The sequence below is a fragment of the Pseudoliparis swirei genome, chromosome 1 (genome assembly GCF_029220125.1).
Source record: "Pseudoliparis swirei isolate HS2019 ecotype Mariana Trench chromosome 1, NWPU_hadal_v1, whole genome shotgun sequence".
Lineage (NCBI taxonomy): Eukaryota > Metazoa > Chordata > Actinopteri > Perciformes > Liparidae > Pseudoliparis > Pseudoliparis swirei.
In genome coordinates, this window is record NC_079388.1 from 9623340 (window position 1) to 9643881 (window position 20542).

Here is a 20542-nt window from a genome sequence, read left to right on the forward strand (position 1 = left end):
TTGTCACCATTGATTGACCAGAAGTCAGTAGTGCATGAAGGTAATGAGACGTTTGGCTGGGCACAACATATAACATATATTGTCAAATAATGTATGCAATTAACTAATTAATTTGGAGCCATCGCAATGGAAGACTAAAACGTATGTGACCGGCTTACATTTGTTTTAGTTCAGGGGGAAAATAAACACTGATGAAAGAGCCTGAGGACTTCACCCATGTCAGCATTTATTCAGACTTTAACCAAAATGTTCTATTCCCACTCATTCAAGAATAATTATGTTTTTAATAATTTTCAAGGTTATAAAAGAAAATTACCGTGGGGTAGTTTAACACAGCTTCATTTAATTTTTTTTAATGAAATCAAAAAGGACAATGAATCATTCACATAATGAAACCCCTTTATTTTTTTACAACACAGTGGCCTTGGATAGGATGATCGTTTGCACCCCTCCCAACATTTGTAATCCTCTAGGGATTCTATAAAATACAAGTGTAGTACAAAAGAACTGCCGTCAGGAGAACAAAAGATATACGGTGGACACCCATAACTGGTTTTATATTTTGATGAATCTCGAGGTCAATTTCCTCGATTTAGAAATAGATTTCCCAGTCTATGCAAACTTCACAATGGCACAAATCATAATATTATCTCATAATAAAAAATAATTATCAACACATTTAAGCAAAATGTTCAGAAATTCATAACCATGAGGCCCTTAACTGAGAATGAAGCAACACGACAAAATATGTGTACACTCTTAAGATTTTGGCTTCAAAATGGCAAAATCTTCATCCTGCGTTTCCTTCTCGATTCACCTCCTGCAGGAGTTGATGAGTGAGAAGCATTTTCCTCTTAATGTTTAAATGTGGAGAAAGTGGTGTAAACAATCTGAACGATAAAACACGTAGGTCCAATTATATAAGATAAAACAATATTATAAAAGGAAAACATAATATCATGAAAACCAAGCCTATGTGAAGTGTGCACTCAAGTCCTGATATAAGCAGGCAAGCCAGGATGTAGGAATTCCACGTGGGCTTTCCCAAAGGGTGCAAAGGAAAGTCTGTTAGAACCTCAGTGCTCGAGTTGCAGTCAGTAGCCATTGTTGAGTCAGAAATCGTAACCAGGTAAATATCGTTGCAGCGTGACACATTTAGATCTCAGACAAGACATCTGTATATTCATTTTTATATTCTCTGCATTTATGTGGAATATAGGATACAGACCACACTATTAATGTGGGCTACATGAAGAGACTGCCCTCACTCACAGGTCACTTGTATGTTAGGTAATGCATCGTTTGCTCTGCTTGATGGACTTTGTTGTTTTCCAGGACATTTTCACACATTTCACAACTTATTCCATCTGCTCCACCGGTTCCCCATTCGTAACTTTCTCATTTCCACTCTCATCCATTGGCTCCGGTCCATCCTCACTCTTTTCCAGGGGCTCTGTCGACCGCTTGGTGGCACCGGCGGGCTGCTTTTTGTCGACGACGAGATTGTGCTTGACTTTGCTCAGTTCCGTCATGTTAAAGCCGAGGAAAACGGCAGCCCGGTTCCTCTTGAGGCTCCTGATGCACTTACTGCGCTTCTTGTTGAAGTGGGCCGCCAACTCCGTTTTGGTGAGGGACATCCTTTTGCACAGCTCCTCGGTCTCGGTTTTGGTCGCGTAGGGGTTCTGGTTGAAGTATCTGGATATGAAGTCTTTGCGCCCCTCGCTGCAGCGGCGCTCGTCTTCGCTGGGCTCCAACACCAGCTTCCCCGCGGGGACGAGCGGCACCACGGGCTCCGGCGGCGACAGCTTCTCCTGCTCTCGCTTCCTGAGACTGGCCGCCTTTTCTTCCCGCTCGCGTTTGTTGGTCTCCAAGACATCCCTCCACGCCGCCTCCAGCCTCTTCTTTGACAGCGTCTCCGCTTCCGTCTCTGAACACGCGGCAGTGGGTGCGGCTTGAATCAGGCGAGCCGGAGCCAACGTCGGCTTCATCGTCAGTCCTTGTGGTATTTGGAGAAAGTAGACCGGCTGGCTGAGCTGCTGAGCGGGCTTTGGCGGCGGCGGCTGTGGCGGCGGTGCCGCCGTAGTTTTCGGTGGCTGCGGTGGTTTTGGGGAACACCGGCATCGCTGAATGTGCAGCATCACCGCCTGCTGGGTGACCTTGCCCGTGTACACACCGTTGCAGTAGATGCACTTGAACGCCTCCGTCTTGAGAATAGCATGAATTGTGGGCGCGACCAAATGTTTTTGCTTCAGGTGCTGAAGGTGTTTGCTCTCATTCGGAAACTTTTCATCACAGAAGGGACAGTACGCGCTGTTGATTTGTGTCGTTGCCGTGCAGATGTCTGGCTGGCTGCTGGGCTGCAGCTTAAAGAAGATCAGGTCGAGTGAATTTGTGACCAGAGCTAGATTGACCTCGGTGTCTCCTAAAACCTCTTTTGGTGCGGTGGTGTGGACGTCAAAGTACGGGAACAGGATTCCTCCAACACCTTTTGAGTAGAGCCTGAACTTCTGCCTCAGGAAATCACAGTACGTCTTGCTTGAGGGATTGTGCTGCTTCACATGTTCAACCAGCTGCTTGATTGAAAAGAACAATGCCGAGCAGTACAAACAATTTAGGCCATGCAGAAGGTGTTGGAAGACGCTTTTTTCTGAGAGAAGAATTTTGCACGTTAGACATTTGACAGTTTTGTCAGGCATTTTTTTCAAGAATGACGCTCGCGCCGCCACACTTTCTGAGGCGGAGGTGTTGGATTTTTGCTGGTGGGCGACCTCTGTGTGCACGTCAAAGACACTAGAGGGGAAAAGTTCATTGCAGAGGGGACAGGTAATCCATTTCTTAGTTTGTGGTGCGGAGTTCCTCGTTTGCTCAACAGTCTTGAGCGGGGCGCTTGTGCTCTGGGAGACGGGCATTGCCACTTGCATTGGAGCAAACGTGTAAGTGGGCATGCCATTCATCTTGTTGCCAGTCGGGATCAAGTGACTCATCAGGGACTGTGACGTCAGCATGGTACCTTGGAGCGTGACTTGGTTTGTTGGTGCATTTTTGGGATTCACAGCGGCCTTCGACACAGCTCCAGCTGCCATGTTGGCCCGCGGTCCTGATTGGAGAAGGAATTGCTGCGGTTGGAGAGGATGTTGTTGCGGAGCAGGAGCTAGAGCCATATGTGTCTGCTTCAGAGACACGTTGGACAGGCTGGGAAGCTGGACCAGAGATCCGAGTCCTTGAGGCAAAGCCCCTCGGAGGGCTAGCGTTGCGCCGGGCTGGAGCAAACCTTTAGCTTCAGCACTCGCCAGCTGCACTAGCGCCGACGCTTGAGGGGGCAGGAAAGCCTGGTTGCTTCCGGGGGAACAGATCAGAGTCGTACTGTTTGTTCTTCCTAATTGCTGTAAGGCCAACACAGTGCCACCGGGTTGGCCATTACTTGGTAAAACCAAGGACTTACTGTTGAACATTTGAGCTTGCTGTAGTTTCGGAGCAATGCTTGGGAATGTCACAAACACACCATTTCCATTCGGCGTCGCTTTAACGGCAAAGTTCTTGTTCTCGTAAATCATACTCTGCACTTGTGTGCCGACTGAAAAGTGCAACGGGTCAACCAGCATGTGATGCAACATTTGGTCGAGGTTTCCCGGTGTTCACCTTGCACACCTTGCAGCAGTAGACCTTCACAGATGTCGTCCCTTGAGGAATAAATCTGTAACCGATGTACTGTTCTGCCACACTGTCCAGGTGCTTGAGGATGATGTGCTTCTTCATCGTAAAGATAGAAGGGGCTGGGAATCCACATTTTCGACACTGATACCGTTCATTTCCGCGGTGGGTTTGTGGAGACGCATCCCTCTGCGGTTGTGTGTGGCTGGCATGGAAGATCAGGTTGTGCTTCTTGAGGAACTTGGGGGGTCCGATGAAGACGCACTTGGAGCAGGGGGCCAGCGCACAGTGTGACTGCACATAATCATGGCAACGAGAGATGTGGCTCCTGAAGTTATAGATGTTTTGTGAAGAGTACTTGCACATGCTACAGCAGAGAGCTCGAGACCTATACGGCCACTGAACAGAAAGAGAATAAACTGTTACACGTTTGTATGCAAGTATGTAACATTCATACCAAGCTACACACCTGAAGCAATACAGCATGACTACTCTCTTCTTAAAGAGGACTTTGACATTTACAAGACAGATATGGTTATCAACAGGATAGTAAAATTGTTCTTATTATTTAACTATCAAAAGATCATCCAAACGCGTCATATTCACCTTCTTCTGGGGTCTGACACTGTATCCATCTGTGATATCAACCCACTCCGTTTCCTGAAAGACCTCTTCTTCTTCAGAGTCTCTCTCAGACTTTTCATAGAGATCCTGCGCAGGAAACAACAAACAAACACATGTTTTAGTGGCAACAGGCAACTCTCCGGAAGAATCCCATTTGGAAGTATTAATCCAACATCACAAAAGGCAGCGTAAAATACACCAGTATTTCCGTCATATAGAGCGTATTCACGTGACGTCAGAATCTCAATCGCGCCATCTTGGGGTCCCACTTATTAAATGTCAGAAGAAGTTGACCTGGCTATCGTGTCCGCTGTTTGATTATGCGAGAGCCCAGCAACCTCATGTCCTTCTGCATTACCAAAGAAAGACTTCAGCGGTTGGAATTGAATATTCGCAACGCTTTTTTACCTGATTTTACTCGCTCAACACTTTGTGGTTAATTCGCTAGTTACCCCTAGTTACCAGCACAGAGCCCGGTCACATACTTGTAAAACAGTTTTCATTTCCGCTATCGACCATGGGACATTAACAACTATTTCTGCGTTATACTTGTTGTGGAAATACCACAAATGTGGGAACATCAAGCGCCCCGTGTCTGGGTTCATTTATGATCCGTAATCGGACAGCTCCGCCTCCAGGACGAGTGTCTGATGAAGCCGCTTCCAGCTCCTTCAGGACCAGCAGTGCCTGTTTGGCTGGCCGTGCTGAGTGCTGTTCCCATGGAGCCAGTGTTTTATTTTACCTTGAAATGAATCACAGAGTAAAGGCAGACATCGCCCGACAGAGTTGCCATGTTCATGGCTTCCTCCCAAGTTTCCATCCACAGTTCCTTTTGCGCAAGTGAAAGACATTGATTTTCGCTCGGCGAAAAAAAAGCAAAAAGAGATTATTGACGAGTGAATGGAAACGTGCCCACAACCCGATGTATCAACACATGAGAACAGTCCTAACGCTAATACGCCGAGTGAAGCCGAAGTAGATGCATGACTTGCAGGAATAGCCTCTTGTTGAGCTGATAAACCCATATTCTGAATCATTAGTCCCACATCCAACAATGAGGCACAGGACCATAATCACAAGGCACACCGCTTTGAACTGAAATCGTGTCTCCTTCAGGATATAATAGTCATTTCTCAGGGAAGAGCGGCATACAAACAAGCAAAACAATGCCGTGGTGGGACCCCAACATGGCCGCCAGTTTGTTGTGGTCACGTGAGTGAATACGCTCTATACATTTTTGTACGGCTGCAGGATTTTATGAGATTAAATTAAAAGAATTAGCTCGCAGAGATCGTTCCAGGTGGTAGACAGAATTGCATTTAAAACCGAGGCTTATAAGGAACCAATCCAAGAGCAGTTCTCATCAGCACTATTTAGCTATTACATTGTGCAATCAACATTTACGTCATAATGATAAGTTAAAGCAAAACACTTGTCTATTGTAGCTGTTACTATTGTATTAGTGCAACAATGCAACACATTCTGGCACCAGCACCTCAACACAGTCGGTCATTCATGTTCAGCTGTGCTTATAGATGCAGTCACATGGGTAAATGTATATTAGTGTGTCATGCTTCAAGATTTGAGTTTAAATGATGCCAGAAGCTAGTAAAGTGTAAGATCTCTGCAGCCATGAAAATGTATGAATCCAACATTGCCATCAAGCCGTCCTGCTCATTGATTGTCCACACTAGCCCAATACCACAGAAACTCTCTAGACACTAGACATGACATCATATCGCCGAACCCCACTTGTTGCCATAACAACCAAAGACCAAAAACCTTCTGAATTGCTCATTTAAGGGGACTATCATAATCAAAATCAAATCAGTTTTACGTTGGCTGTTAAAATGTCTCCAACCCAAACTATTCAACAAACTGAATTATATCTTCTTCTTTTTTTCTACCGTTGAGGCTGTTGTTGCACATACTATAGTGTTAGTTGCATTAATGGCTAACACAAGTGTTCAAACATGATTCAGATTCTTGCCTTTAACAAGTATTATTTCTAACAAACATTTAAAACACAGAAATGCATTTCTCCAGTATTACATTAGGTGGCAGACTGTTGACCCATGCTTTGCATCCTATTCTTGTATGTCTTGCAATGCTGATGAACATAAATAAACACAACAAAATTAGCATAGCGTTTGTAACTTCTAAGTATTTATATTAGGGCTGTCAGCGTTAACGCGTTACTCTATGCGATTAATTTGGCCGCGTTAACGCACTAAAATATTTTAACGCAATTAACGCAACTTTGTTTACTTCCGGTGTTCGTTGAAGATTTTACACTCCTCTGAGTGTCAAACCGCGGCAGTACGGTTTAACACTGTTTCCGTTTTTAAAACAATTATTTCTCCGCGAAAATAAGGAGCAGAAATCAGTTTAAACTCGTGGATGAATCAGTCGGGTTTCCTCCTGCTCCTCCTTCCTCCCGTCTCCCCCTCTGATACACAGAGGAACGAAGGGGCGACGTGTCGGGTGACGCGGCGCGGAAATACCTCGTCACACGAAACCTTCACCGTGATTGGTCAATCCGTTTGTCTATCACCATTTTGCAAAAAAAACAACCAATGAACACTCAGTAAATCACAAAGGACCTCCCACCACACAGGTGAGGCTCATTAGCAACCTGTCAGTCAGAGAAGACAGAGAACACGGCGAGGACAACTGAGCCTCATTATATAGAGCTGAGATTGTTCTGGAATGTTTGATGTATAACACGTGGGTATGTGTCATATGAAAACGCCTTTAAAAGGTGAATTTACATTTTTTTTGTAAAATGGAGAACATGCCCCCAGCCTCCAGAGGGTTAACGTGACATATTTGAATGTCAGTCAGTTACCAAGGCCACTGGTTCTGCTGCTGTTCAATGTTAAAGATGACAGGACCAATGGGGTCTCAATATACTTTTTTAAATTTATTAATCTGGATGTTTCACTGAAGAAACAATTTATCTTCCACGATATTAAATACCTCGCTGGCACTTTATAGGTAGGAGCCTCTTTGAAAACACAGCTCTGTGTGAAGTTTTGTCTTTAAAAAGAAGAAAGAAAAACTTTTAATCGCGATTAATGAATTTCAAAATGTGCGATTAATTAGTTAATTCTTTTTAATCGATTGACAGCCCTAATTTATATTCAGACATGGCTGTTTATATTTGAGAAAAACCTTATCTGAAGTGTTAATTCCACTAATATACAAGCTTTAGACCCACATCTTACAAGGACTCTACATTTGTTGTACATACATACCTTCAATAGATTTTGGCAGTCTTCCAGGCCAATCTCACCAAGGATGTTTTTCACCGCCTTGCGTCCCTTTCGGATCTTCTCAATATTTCCAACTGGATACTGATACATTATTCCTCTGAAGCCTTGTAGAAGAAAATAAGCATCAATGTTAGCATGAAAAAATATAAAACAGTCACAACATTCCCCAGTCAATGTCTCAAAGTATAAACTGCGAGAGTAAAATAATCATTTCACTTTTAACTTCAGCCCCGTACAATTGTTTGGTGAATGGAGACTGTTTAAAAAGGGATAGCACACAGACAAATGGCACATAATGGAAAGAATGGCAACTGCAAACACATGCCAGCAGAAAAATCAACAAGATTATCATCTCATAATGTTAAAGCATAATGTTATTAAACGTTTATGTTGTGTCAACTTTATGAAGTCTTGCCAGAAATATAAAACGTGCATAAGAGATGCAATAATGAACATACCTAGGAAGAATGTAGTAAAATAGTAACTGCATAACAATAATCCCAGGTTTTAAAAAAATGACATGACTGTAACGTAACATGGATATTGTAATATACAAGTTGTTTGGTGGCACTAATAACACAATGTGCAACAGCTGATTTTACAATTTAACTCGGTCAATCTGTGCATGGATAATACATGATTCAATAGCTCTCCATTTACAAAGAGACATTTTATAAAACGTATTCTAGGGATCTAAAACTGTCTTGGTGTAACGACAGACCTCCTACGAACTAAAACCTTGCCCTCCAAGCGAACACAGCCCGGGTGCTGCCGGAGTTATTGAGACGTCGGTAGCTTCTTCCTACTTCACCCCAACGGATATTTACCTCGGCCAGATGTTGGTGTAGATCGACGTTAGTTGTCGTTGTGCCACCTCCGACAGGGATAACGTTTTCCACTTCCACTGGCCCTCTACTGTGTGTGTGTGTGCGTGTGTGTGTGTGTGTGTGTCGCTGAGCTGCGTCTGCTACCACCAGCGCTGCACACAGATACTCATCCTAGCAGCATCCTCTGTCAACACACACCGCTGTCGGAAGAATGTGGTCAAAAACCAAAGATGATGTTCGCATACCCCTTTCGGAGGGTGGGCTTCTTTTGGTCAGCTTTTGTCCCTTTCTTCCCCTATTGAGGAAAAAAATGGCGCTCAAGTTCAGGAACTGACGTCGCTGTCCATATTAGCATAATGCACAAACTGACCAATGGGAGACTTATCAGCTCAACAACGGAATAACGTTGTATTCTTTTACCTAGACTGTCAGACATCGTTCCAGAGAGTCCAGGGGATACATTTCATATGTCTGTTTCTCAATTTCTTGAAATACTTGACTTGTTATTTGGACTTTTGTGTTCTCCAACAGTGGGCTAGATCTGGGGGCGTGGCTAATGCGACTCCCACAAGCAGTCACGTGGTACAAGTCTAAGGCTAACCAATGAGCTGTCGAGAAAATGAGCTAAATGGGTGGATCCTTGTCGTGTGATGTCATATCATGCTACTTTTTCAAGCCAATTAAATTGAACCACCATTTTGGGAGTGGAGTAAGTAAAATTGACAGTTAATATGTATTTTAGCTAGCATAGCATAACATTTTAGGACTTTCTAATTTTGTAAAGAATTTAAATACAATCTTAATGGCTAGCTACCATCGCACAATAATGTATGCCAATAGCGAAAGTTAATTAAAAATGCGTAAGCATATCAGCTAATAGTATATGTTCTTGAAACAGTTGATACTTGTAAAAAAATTGTAATGTCGGTCAATCTTATGTTCAACCTTACTGCTTACCAATTTATAAACGTCACCCACAAATTGAGCAAAAACCAAGCTACCTGTCTGTATTACGGCCGACCAATACACCTTCGCAAAGAAAGGTCACTCAGTTTGTTTGGAGACGAATCGAATCTCAAAGCAACAATGTGATGTTACTCCAGTCGAAAGCTTCTCTGTGGTGGACTCGTAACCTATAACTTCTTGCCTTACCAATATTCTGTAACATTTTGGACTACTGAATAATTTTATTAGCTATTTTAAAGTGTCACAAGTCTAGATGTTAATACACTGCTTTATATGCACCAATTCCCATTACAATTCCCTTAGTCTGTCAAATCTAAACTTAACCATTTTAAATGTCTTTCGAAGTTCTGTTGTATGAAGCAGTTTGGTGTTAAAGCAATGGAACAACCTAAATTACATTTTGACCAACAAGATTAAATCTACCATTGTGCCCTCTGGTCAGGTAATGCAATCCAGGGTGATTTTTCTATGCGAACAGAAGAACAACATGAGGTAGTAAACATGTCAACATTCACAATGCCTATGCTGCAGTTTAAACAATATTTCAAGCTGATAGCATGGCAGAATTTCCCAAAGGTAAGACGGATGAATAAGGAAGTTAGATGGCATCATCTCTAGACCCAAGGTAGATAAGAAAGAGAAAAGAGATTTTCCCATCGTCACATTCTGGCACTCATCAGAATCAACCAGTCATAGTGAATTAAGTTGCTCCTTAAGTAATTTGAAATATATCCTGTCTGTGTTGTGACGGTGTGATTGTAAAGTCTATTTGTCTTTATGAGGCTCTACAGTGAAACGCTGCATGTTTTGTTCCTGACAGAATAATAAGTTTTGTTATTTGATTATCAACATTACTACTTACTATCAAATGTACCTTGAACGTTTGTTCTATACACGCTACTCAGCACTTTTTGAACAGCGTAATATGCAGCGATTGGCAACATATGCAAACTCTCCGCCCATCTATTAATCTTATTTCTAGTGTAATTAACGTTTCATCTCCTCTAATAAACACATTAACATGAGACACTTCATTAGAGCTATAATGGCTCCTCTTCGAGCAACGTTTGAGTTGAGTTGGGACTTCTCACCTACAACACCAAGGAAATGTTTATGTGGCTGTAATTCATTTGAAAGCAGAGGAAATAAATAGTATCAAATAAGACATGTGTACATTAATCTTCCTTTGGTATTTCAATGATATTGAAGCTCAGAATGAGCAACGAACAAAGTTACCTTCTCAATATATGGCATTGGTCTTATTTGAAAAAGCAGCACTGCATCATGCTTTAGAAAACACTCAAGCAAGGATCCGATCTAAAGCTACACAGGCAAGTGAGAGCCGAGTGTGATGTTCAGGGACAGACGGGACATGACAAGACATTTCGATGCAACAATAACTATTATTGATTCAATATCTATGATTCAATTATGATCCAACTCCTCTTGAGCCAGGTCCTCCTGGCAACCTAATAGGATTTTCCACCTCCAAATGTCTTTAACTTCAGAATTATAAAATTGCTGGTTTCAGAACCATATAAGAACACTTATGTACATACATGTAAGGTGAGTGGATAAGACATATTGTATGTGCTGAACACTTTATCCGTAGACTGCAATTGAAGTGTTCAGCATTTAATGTATTTCCCCATCAAAGCCCATGTCGATTTACTTAATAAGAAAACAGCAGCAGCCAATTTTACAGATTAAATCCTCTTTTTTGGCATAAGATGATGCTGTTGTGCTCTGTTATCTTGTAATATACATCTAAAAAGGCCATAAAAGAGATCTCATTCTCTGCTGTAGAATAATGAGCCTAAGCATCCCTACATTTGGATTAAATTGTTTCCAAGACATCCAACTGCTGTACAATCAGAATACACACCAGATCAGACCCTACCAGGTCAAATACACATGGGTTTAAAATGGTGTTATTATTTTGTGTAGGAATCGACAACCATTTGCTGCACCAAAGATCACACATACACAAGATAAATGATTTCAGTCAGAAATGTATTAAATTATTCACTTTCATTACTTTAACAAGCACAATTTACAGTCAAAAACAGGCTATGGTCCATTAGTGCCTTAGACAAGCAAGTAATTAATACATTAGTCATTTATAAACACACATGGGCATGATTCTTTAAAAACTGCAGTTCAGTAACACCTTTTATTGTATCAGACGTGAGACAGTTAGCTATACAAGAGACTGCATTATGTCCCTCATAACTTGAGGCATGAGGACGTTTATTACTTGTCATTTGCACTGCCTCAGAGAAGTCAGTGTACAGCTAGCATGCCTTTCATGTGAGCGATAGACAAATAAGTCCACATATAGATCATATTTATGTTTGAGTAATAGCGCCGTTACTGCTTTTTCTGATCCTGTAAAAAAACAAGGACGAGATACTAAGATGAAGATCTGAAAAGTTAGAGCTCCGGTGTTAAATGTCACAGTACTTATTTAACCTACAAAAGAGTGTGTGTGCATTTAAATCCAGATTAACTTGTCTCTATTAGAGGCAATGAGTGCATTAAGGTGGATGCAGCTTCTCTGTATTCAAGTTACAGCTCAGCCAAGAGAGAATCTCCCACAGCAATTCCTTCATACCTTTCGAGTAAAGGGAAACCACTGAGGTCACACATGGCAATCACAGCACACTTAATCCATGTAGCGTTAAAAAAAACACATAAATATCTTAACCGGAAAACACTGTTAGATGGCCCACAGTATAATACCTGGGCAGAACACACTTAAAGATGGCGCTTTAAATTTGCCCCTGTATTATCGGATTCCAATAAATAATAACGCATTGAGGTGAGCTGCAATCAAGAAATAGGTTACATCATTGTCATGATTTAAACTATGCAAAGTGAGGAGTCTGAAGTATAGAATCCACACGAGGCATTCGATTCTTTCAAAAATCATCTACAGACAAAATGTATTGGCGTTGAACAGACACAGGAGTTACACAACTGACAACAGGTAATCAATAGAGAACATGATTTAAATCAATTGTACATTTTGTAAGCTGGATTTGAGTTAGAAAACAAACCACCCAAAACATGTTGGAGGGAGAGAGGGGGGGGGGGGGGATCGTCCACAAAGAGTCGTCCATTTTGTTGCATATTGTCATTTGAGCTGGAGTTCTTTTAGCAGACAGATTTTTAGTCCATCAGAGCAGGAATGGGAAGATTATCTATCCGATCCAATTTCAAACAACCAATTATTTCCCATTTCTAGGAGGTAAAAAAAAAGTCAAATTCCTGGAAGAAATAATGGGACACTTTTTCCAAGATGGCTGGAAAGTTGACCACATTTAGCCCCATGTCCCAAATAGCTCGCTGACCCCTCTTCTCACATGGTGAAAGCAGAGGCTAAGGGGGATCTGTGCAATAACGTAGGGGACAGGGGCAGAGGGTAGTTACACACTGTACCGGACCATGGAGACATTCTTCATGGCACTGTCCAGTGCCACACCGGCCCCCTGCATTCTGTACCTGTGGGCAACACCAAGCATCAAAGTGAGCTCCTTGTAAATGCAACATATTCTTCCTTTATTAGTTTTCGTGGTGAACCGTCACCGGCTAACTCACTCCGTCCTCACCAGTCACACGTGGAGACAGTGTAGTAGACAGGCAGCTGGGGGGAGCTAGAGAGGCAGCTGAACTCCTCCAGGCCACACACTCCCATGTTGGAGAAGCAGAGCCAGTCTCCCACACTGAGCTCAGGCAGCAGGCAGCGCTCCACCACCTGATCCAGCTGGTCCAGTGAAGGGCCCCAGAGGCTGCTGGGATACACTCCCTCCTCAGCACGCAGCACATGCTGGAGAGAGGAAACAATCAGAAATGTTAATGAAAGACTTTTCACAGTAAATTACATCTCTACTGCACATGTTGAATCATACTCTACATGTGAAATGGCAACTGAAGTAATGATGTTCAGTACGATTACCAATACAAATAACTGATGCTTCATCATTGGCAACCTGTATTACTGTAGTTTATATTCTTAAAATCCCAAACATACATATTAGCTAGCAAGCCAGCTAAAACTGGATAGCCAAGATCAACCGTTTGGTAACACCAGGGGGTTTACGGTCTGACCTGGTCGGGAGAAGTTGGCGAGCAACCTGCAGTTTGTAGGTCGCCAATAATCTTTTTGCCACACGTTGAAAACCTCAGCTTTGTATCGTGTAAATCCAGAACCAATGTAGCCTTTACATAGGTCAACATGATTCATTTCTGATCCAGCCTCCTTAAATACTCATAAAGCATAACCACCTTTCCCTAAACAACTAGCACTGGTTTAAGATTCTTCCTTCCAGTCCTGAATGGGGTTGACCCCAACTAACCTTGTGCACTGATGGGGCAGCGATGCAGTTTCCCAGCAGCTTGCGGCTGAATGGGCCATAAACACCCTCATTCATGTGGTACAGGAACTCTGCATCTTCATTGTTCATACCTGTGTAAATATGATATATGATATGATATATTCCTTCAGAGCATCAATGAAAATAAATATAAAATACAAAACTAAAAACCAATACTAAATATACAGGGGGAAAATATAGTAAAGTGCCGAGTAAAGTGCTGAGTTTGTCAGGATCTACTGCAGTGTGTTGTGCAGCCTGACAGCAGCAGGTACATATATAATACTGTACAATACAGCGATATCAGAAATATAGAACATGGCATATTATCTGGTAATGAAGGACTGCTGATAATTTTGTTGTGATTATGCCACGGACATCTTACAAATATGAAAACACAAACCATTCTGTCTTTTCTAAATGTGCAGATAATTAGTCAGTGGGTGAAGAGACGGATGTATTTCAGTCAGCTGTAACTAAACTACACAGGACAAAGACCACCTCGGAGAATAAGTAACTCACCTTGAGTGAGGCTGTCCCAGTGACGGTTCATCACCTTTTTGCCGACCACGTTGACAGCCAGGCTGAACGCCGAGGCCACATAGAAGCTGCCTGGCTGGGCCAACACTTGCACACCAGACAGGGGGGGGAAGTAGGCATCCAGCAGCGGTCTGACGGCAGACTCAACCTGCAGTCACAGAAAATATGCATTCAGGGTAATTTCCAAATAAAAAATAAACATGTGCAAGAACTTTGCGATTAAATGATCCCAAAGCTGAAAGCCATTAATGTGTTTTATATTTTGGGCCTCTTCTTTGCAGAACATGTACATCGTGATTTGACAGTCTGATTAAGACAATTCCAAAAAATATCAGTTGTTTACCTTACCTGTTTCAGCTGACCTTCTGAGCCAGTAAATCCACCACCAATGTCCAGGATGTTCATGTTAAAGCCCAGATCCAACTGAACAGAAAAAGCAAACAATCAGTTAATGATGACTTTCTTAATGAAAAAGAAAGTACAAGGGATAAAAAGGCATTTAGTAATCAGACAGACAGTCTTGAGTTGTACTAATCATTTTATGATTCTATATTTGCCAGAAAGTACTTACACCCATGTCAAACACACAGCGGGCATCTGACAGTGCATGGGTGTAGGCCTGTGGCAGGTCTTGGCAGGAGCTGGGGATGTGAAAGGTCACCCCCACCACCTCGACTCCAAGCTCCTTGGCCGCTTCCAGCAGGTGCCGGCAGCTCTTCAGAGAAAAGCCAAAGGCCATGCTGGTTTCAGCCGCGTGAGCCTCGGTGGTCAACTGCAGCAACAATCTACAAGATACAAAAAAGGACCATCAGCCAGACATTAAAACAATAAAAGCAAAAGTAAGTATGTTTTTGACACAAAAAATAACTTCCACAATCTTATGTCAATTATCCACCTGTGTTAACTGATTGTTGGATTAACAGTCTTCAATTTTGCAGGAGTGCACAAGGATTAAAAAGTAGCCAAAAAAAGTTTATCTCCTGGATTTGATCACTTACTTTGCTCTAGGGTGCAGGCGTGAAATCTTGGACAACTCAGCCTCATTTTCGCACATAAGATGTTGGATGTTGTTCTTGGCTGCGTGTTTGATGTGTGCCAGCTGCTTGAAAACTCCTGACAGAATGATGTTTTCTGGTGGCACGCCGTGCTCCAGCACCAAGCTCGCTTCAGTCTGCAGAAAAGAGGACACGTGTGAGAAAAAAATTCCGCAACAAAGTCTAAAATCTCCCTTTAAACAATCAAAAGCGTATTTAGTGTGTTCATAGGTTAATGGGATAATAGTCATCCACTGACTAGTAATCAATTGAGTGCTGGTAATGTGATTGCCCCAAAATGCCAAGCGCTTGCATAAGAGGATGATGCAGTTTGAAAAATAAATAAATAAAAGAGACCATTTTTTTAAAGTTTAAAACTGACCTTGTTGGCACAAATGAAGCCCAGGCCCAAGGAGGCCAGCACCTCGATGACTGCAGGGCTGCTGTTGCACTTGACTGGGTAGTAGGGCTGCATCCGTGGCACTGCACTCTGCCAGTAAACATGCTGCCGCATCAGGGCACCGAGGTCTCCCACCACAAACGCACTCTTCTCCACCTGGGAACATAAGGAGGTGAAGGCGGCACTGAGTACAAATAGTAACTGGTCAAACCACTAAAATGTCACCAATGGAAGAGAAGAGAAAAACACGCAAAGTGTCATTCAAGCTATTTGAAGAATTTGGGGAATTTCTTTCACTGAACCCATTAAAAAAAGACATGAAAGTTGAACTGACCAGAGCCTGCTCACAGATGTGTACGTCAATGACATCTTCGAGGGTCACTCCTTTCTCCAGGAGTTCAACGATGTAGCTGGGTTTGTCAACAAGTCCTTTCATCTCAAGCCAACAATCATAAAGAACAGATAAGCAAGTCAAGGGGTTGCGACTGAGCAAATGGGGTCCGACCGGGATGCAACAAACTGGAACAGGAGGGGAAAAAGAACAGACATTAATATTACCACAATACCCTTGATTTAGTGCAATTAACAAGGAAAATGAAATACAGAGGTGTTTATATCGTTGATGACTTTCTACCTGGAAGCATTTCCAACAGCTACACTTATCACACATATCCTATTATCTGTGTTTTTAATCACCTCATTGAGCTTTTACCTAAATCGATTAACTTTCTCAAAATCACATCAACCCCGATACAAACATGCGTTCTCTTACATCATGGGACGAATGCCTGACTTTGCTCCTGGACTTTGTTACAGGTGTGTGCATATGCAAGCAAAAATGCATCTATGATGTGGACAAGAGACTCTGAGTCACTCACATGGACAAGTCAGGAGATGGAACTCACCCGCTATCAGCTGGGATCCCAAGGTGGCTCCGCGTTGAAGTCAAAGTGCTCCCGGTGGAGAGCCGCCCCTAGGCCCCCTGAGTGGCGCTCATACACCTGTACACAGACAGGCGAGCCCTGAAGGACACACACATGAAATGCACACATATGAATACATAGGGACAACTCTGGGGATGGAAAGACAAACCGTGCGTTTATTTCCTAGTCGTGTCGGTCTTTGTATATCAACGCGAACAAAAACTTTCCCGCTATGATCTATGGAGTCACATTTGTTGTGATGATTCCACCGGCACAATCGATAGACGCAGCAACGCTCGCGCCTGGTTACGTGGCTTCTGAATTTAACCCAATAAACACCTCGTATAATATGCCGGACCACATACTGTCTCAGCCGACTGTTTCTAAGTCAACATTAGTCAACAACATGCAATCACGGTCCAATAATAAAACACGCACGTGTATTGTGATAATGTTGTATCTTAACTTGAGAAATTAGATGATACAAAAAAAAAAATAGCAATACGTCACCCCAAACAAAAATTAAACCGTATCCCAGACATGTTACTAATATTTCCAGGTCGCGTGTAAACGTGAAGCTGTGTTTAACATGGGAAGCGCGGCTGACCCGAGTGGCCAGGCGAGCGCTGCTCACGTTGAGCTGGCTGCCCGCAGCTCGTCGAGGAGGCTCGTGTTAGCGCTGCGTTTAGCTAATAACAGCCTCATAAACATCAACACCGGCACACAGCTGGAACACACTCTCGACAACGGTGCTTAGACCACACGCTAAGTCCTAAGGTCTCCAAATGTAACGATATTACAGCTCAAAAACACAAAACGCATTGAGTCTGTGTGTCCTGTGTGGCTCGAAGGCAGAACGACCAGCCCGCCATGTTACGTCCGCCTGCTCAATCCCAGCAACTCAAGCCAAGTGTTACGCGTTACTTACGTGAGATAACGGCCACAATGTTTCGGAAAATCGTCTTCTCTTTTTCGGCTGAATTTTTAAAGAGTAGTGGGCACAACGATGTAAGAAAGAAAGTGGACGGTTTGTGACATATGTTTGGATGACGGACTAGCGGCAGCTGAGCGATGTCTTCTCTTTCCGTGGATGGGTGGAGGACGACTGTAGCAGAGTGGAGGAAGTGGGAAGAGTAATCAACTGCTATGGGCGGGGCCTAACGGTCAGTTCCGCCAATGAGCTTCTGCATTTTTAAGCGCATACCAAATATGTATTTCCGAATATCTTACAGGCCGCCGTAGATCTACGATGTTTATTCAGGTTACATAACCATAAACTTTCCCGAGATGGCCAGTCGTTTTAGTCAATCAGTCCAAGACCCTTGCTCTTGTTTTCGTGGGAGAGAGAGAGAGAGAGAGAGTTATATTTTATGTTTAGACCCCGGGAAGGATGGCTGAGAAGCTGTTTGTCTGGTAACAACTAATGGAAATCCAAATAAACAATTAAAACCAAACAGCTATACATAAGTAAAAGTTCTTCCAACACTGTATATAATATATCTACAATTGTAATATTTGTCAGTTTGTACAAACATAAAACATTTTTGTAAAATAACTTAATTATAATTTCATTGTTACAGCTCTTTAGGATGGAGCTCATTTTAACTACTTTAAAACAATTGGATAACGTAATATTAAGTCCTGCATCACATTTGATAAATGTATTATATGTTTAAATCAAATTTTAAAACAACTATGCATTCTATGAAGACATTTGGGCATTCATAGATGTTGAGGGTAATTGTATTCTTTCCAAGTATGTCTGAGAATGTAAAAAATATGGCATCTTTTTCAGTCACATGCTGCCAACAACGGTTTCCATAATAACATGGCCCTATTCGAGCATGATATTCATTCTGGGAGTTGTGAAGTGCTTTTTATCCACATCTTTATAGATCGAAAAGTCAGTGTGTCAAAAACCTTCTCAAACAATCTCAGTCAATTACATGTTTTGATGGTTTTCACGTGCAGAACTCAGCAATACACCTTTCTCTGACTCTGTATGGATATTTGATTGATTTAAAAAACACTGGTGTGACACTCACATACTTTTCCAACACAGGAACGACAAAACATACAAAATATGCCGCTGTTTAGGTTGTGAATATTTGGTTAATGCTCAAGAAATCTGGGGGAAAATTAAGATTTAAGCGCTGACCTAATATTTTGTTGATCTGTCCAGAATAAACACTTTGTCAACTCTGATAATTTAATGTTTTATGTAAGTCAGTTTGATAGGAAGAAATTAATTTCGAGAGATTTATCTCATAAAGCGTGGTGGTCAGGAGTTCAGTACAACAGAGAAAATAACTGGCAAAAGATCTCAGCCTGCAGCCACCTAAGTCGTATGACTTTTATTTCTGTGACACTGGAGCAACACGCTGCATGTCTGTAGCTGTTTGGCTGTCCCATGCTCTAATCTTTTCTTCAATGACAGTTACCTCAAAGGACACTATGTTCACAAAACAATGTGGCCTAGAAAACCTCGGAGTCTCAACAATAAGGAAAGTCCCATATGAAAGCACTTTGACACAGATATTTTACATTCCTTGAGCTGGCTGGCCTGCTTTACAGAGAGACAAAGTGACTTGACTAAATGCATAGATCATGCAGTACAGTCATGCTCATGCCCCTGAGGAAATAATACAAATTGGGCCTTACAGTTCACAGTTCTGAGATAGAGATAATATATATTTATATACAGTCTATATATCTATAAATATTAGTTAAAATACTAACATGGATTTGGCCATAAAGTTATTGTGAAAAAAAAGGAAAATTAAAGCTTTGATAATTATTTGAAATGGGTATAATTCTGTTTGCTTTAATATATTCAACAATGCAACACCGTTTAGTAAAGTAAAGAGAACAAGTAAACCTTGTGCTTCAAGGTTCACAACAGGGTCCATGAGGATGGGAGGAAATGAGATGTTATGCTTCAGTAAATTTCCTTGACTGTCATCAGGAAGATAACAAAATTTGCAGCAAAAGTTAAATGTATAAATAACTGTATTACTAATCAATTAACAATACCCACAGCATACACTTCCAAAATGAAAAAGATTTCCAAACTATATGCATCGTTAATTGTAAGGAATGCTCGAGTAGCTTGGCAGATATATGCACCAGTTTCAGCTAGTATTGGTGTCTATCTTTGCAACATCTCATAAATAACAGTAAAGAAATGAGAAAAACATTTTGTTGCCGACATAGTTTCCGAGGAAGTATTCACAACTAATAACCACTCTTTTGCAGTTGCTAAAAGCTATTATTTTTCCCTTTTAAAATATTCTGTATTTTACATCTGCTGTTTATAATAATCCTATTTTAAGATGGGCAGTAGCGTTAATTGTGGAATTTAAACATGTAGTTTTGATATTCTTACTTTGATATATTCGTGGTATTAACCCTGATATCACTTTTAACACATTGCCAGATGGATATATAGGATAATGTATTTAATTGCATTATGATGGACAGAGATGGTTGAGAAATTAAAAACAGCTGAATCAGTTCATAATCAGTCCACTCTAATTTAACTGTTCATTTTATTGTCACCAAAAGACTGGAACTGTTCAGTAATGTATGACATACATCTTACCAGAAGAGGGCAACATTGAGTGAAACCGACCGAGCTGTCAAAACAAACACTTGTGGTGCCTTTAATGACTATCGAAAATACTACAACTACTTTTTAACCCAAAAATTATGCAGCGGAAAACATCTAAATTTCTTGGATTGTCATATGATTAATCAAAGTGGAGGTCAAGTAATCAAATAACATTGGGTAATACTTATCTTCACAATATGAAGGTAACACATTAGGTCTCAGAAAACCATTTCCCATCTCCAACCACAATCAAAAACTACATTGCATTTTTACTAGGCCCACTATAATGTTGTTGTAATACTTATATACAGTATAT

At 41.7% G+C, this 20542-nt stretch overlaps 2 protein-coding genes across 3 annotated transcripts; both read right to left on the reverse strand.

Annotated features, from left to right (window-relative positions):
* Positions 1 to 376: 376 nt before the first annotated feature.
* LOC130194503 (activity-dependent neuroprotective protein 2a-like) lies at positions 377 to 10502 on the reverse strand. The gene is given in 4 exon segments (XM_056415597.1): positions 377 to 3629; positions 3631 to 4050; positions 4258 to 4362; positions 7533 to 10502. Coding segments are annotated over 4 exon segments (2904 nt in total). The 5' UTR covers positions 7641 to 10502; the 3' UTR covers positions 377 to 1358.
* An 835-nt stretch (positions 10503 to 11337) lies between these two features.
* Positions 11338 to 17709, reverse strand: azin1b (antizyme inhibitor 1b). Of its 2 annotated transcripts, none has more exons than XM_056412983.1 (11): positions 17545 to 17709; positions 16599 to 16715; positions 16028 to 16212; positions 15676 to 15849; positions 15258 to 15430; positions 14831 to 15044; positions 14608 to 14682; positions 14242 to 14407; positions 13702 to 13811; positions 12955 to 13172; positions 11338 to 12847 (listed from the first exon to the last, which is right to left on the reverse strand). In XM_056412983.1, the coding sequence occupies exons 3-11, from the start codon at positions 16127 to 16129 to the stop codon at positions 12772 to 12774; spliced, it is 1308 nt and encodes a 435-aa protein (XP_056268958.1). In that variant the 5' UTR covers positions 16130 to 16212; positions 16599 to 16715; positions 17545 to 17709; the 3' UTR covers positions 11338 to 12771. The 2 variants fall into 2 exon arrangements, with proteins under 2 accessions (XP_056268958.1, XP_056268966.1); XM_056412991.1 differs by having other exon boundaries at positions 12764 to 12847; positions 12944 to 13172.
* Between the last annotated feature and the right edge of the window lie 2833 nt (positions 17710 to 20542).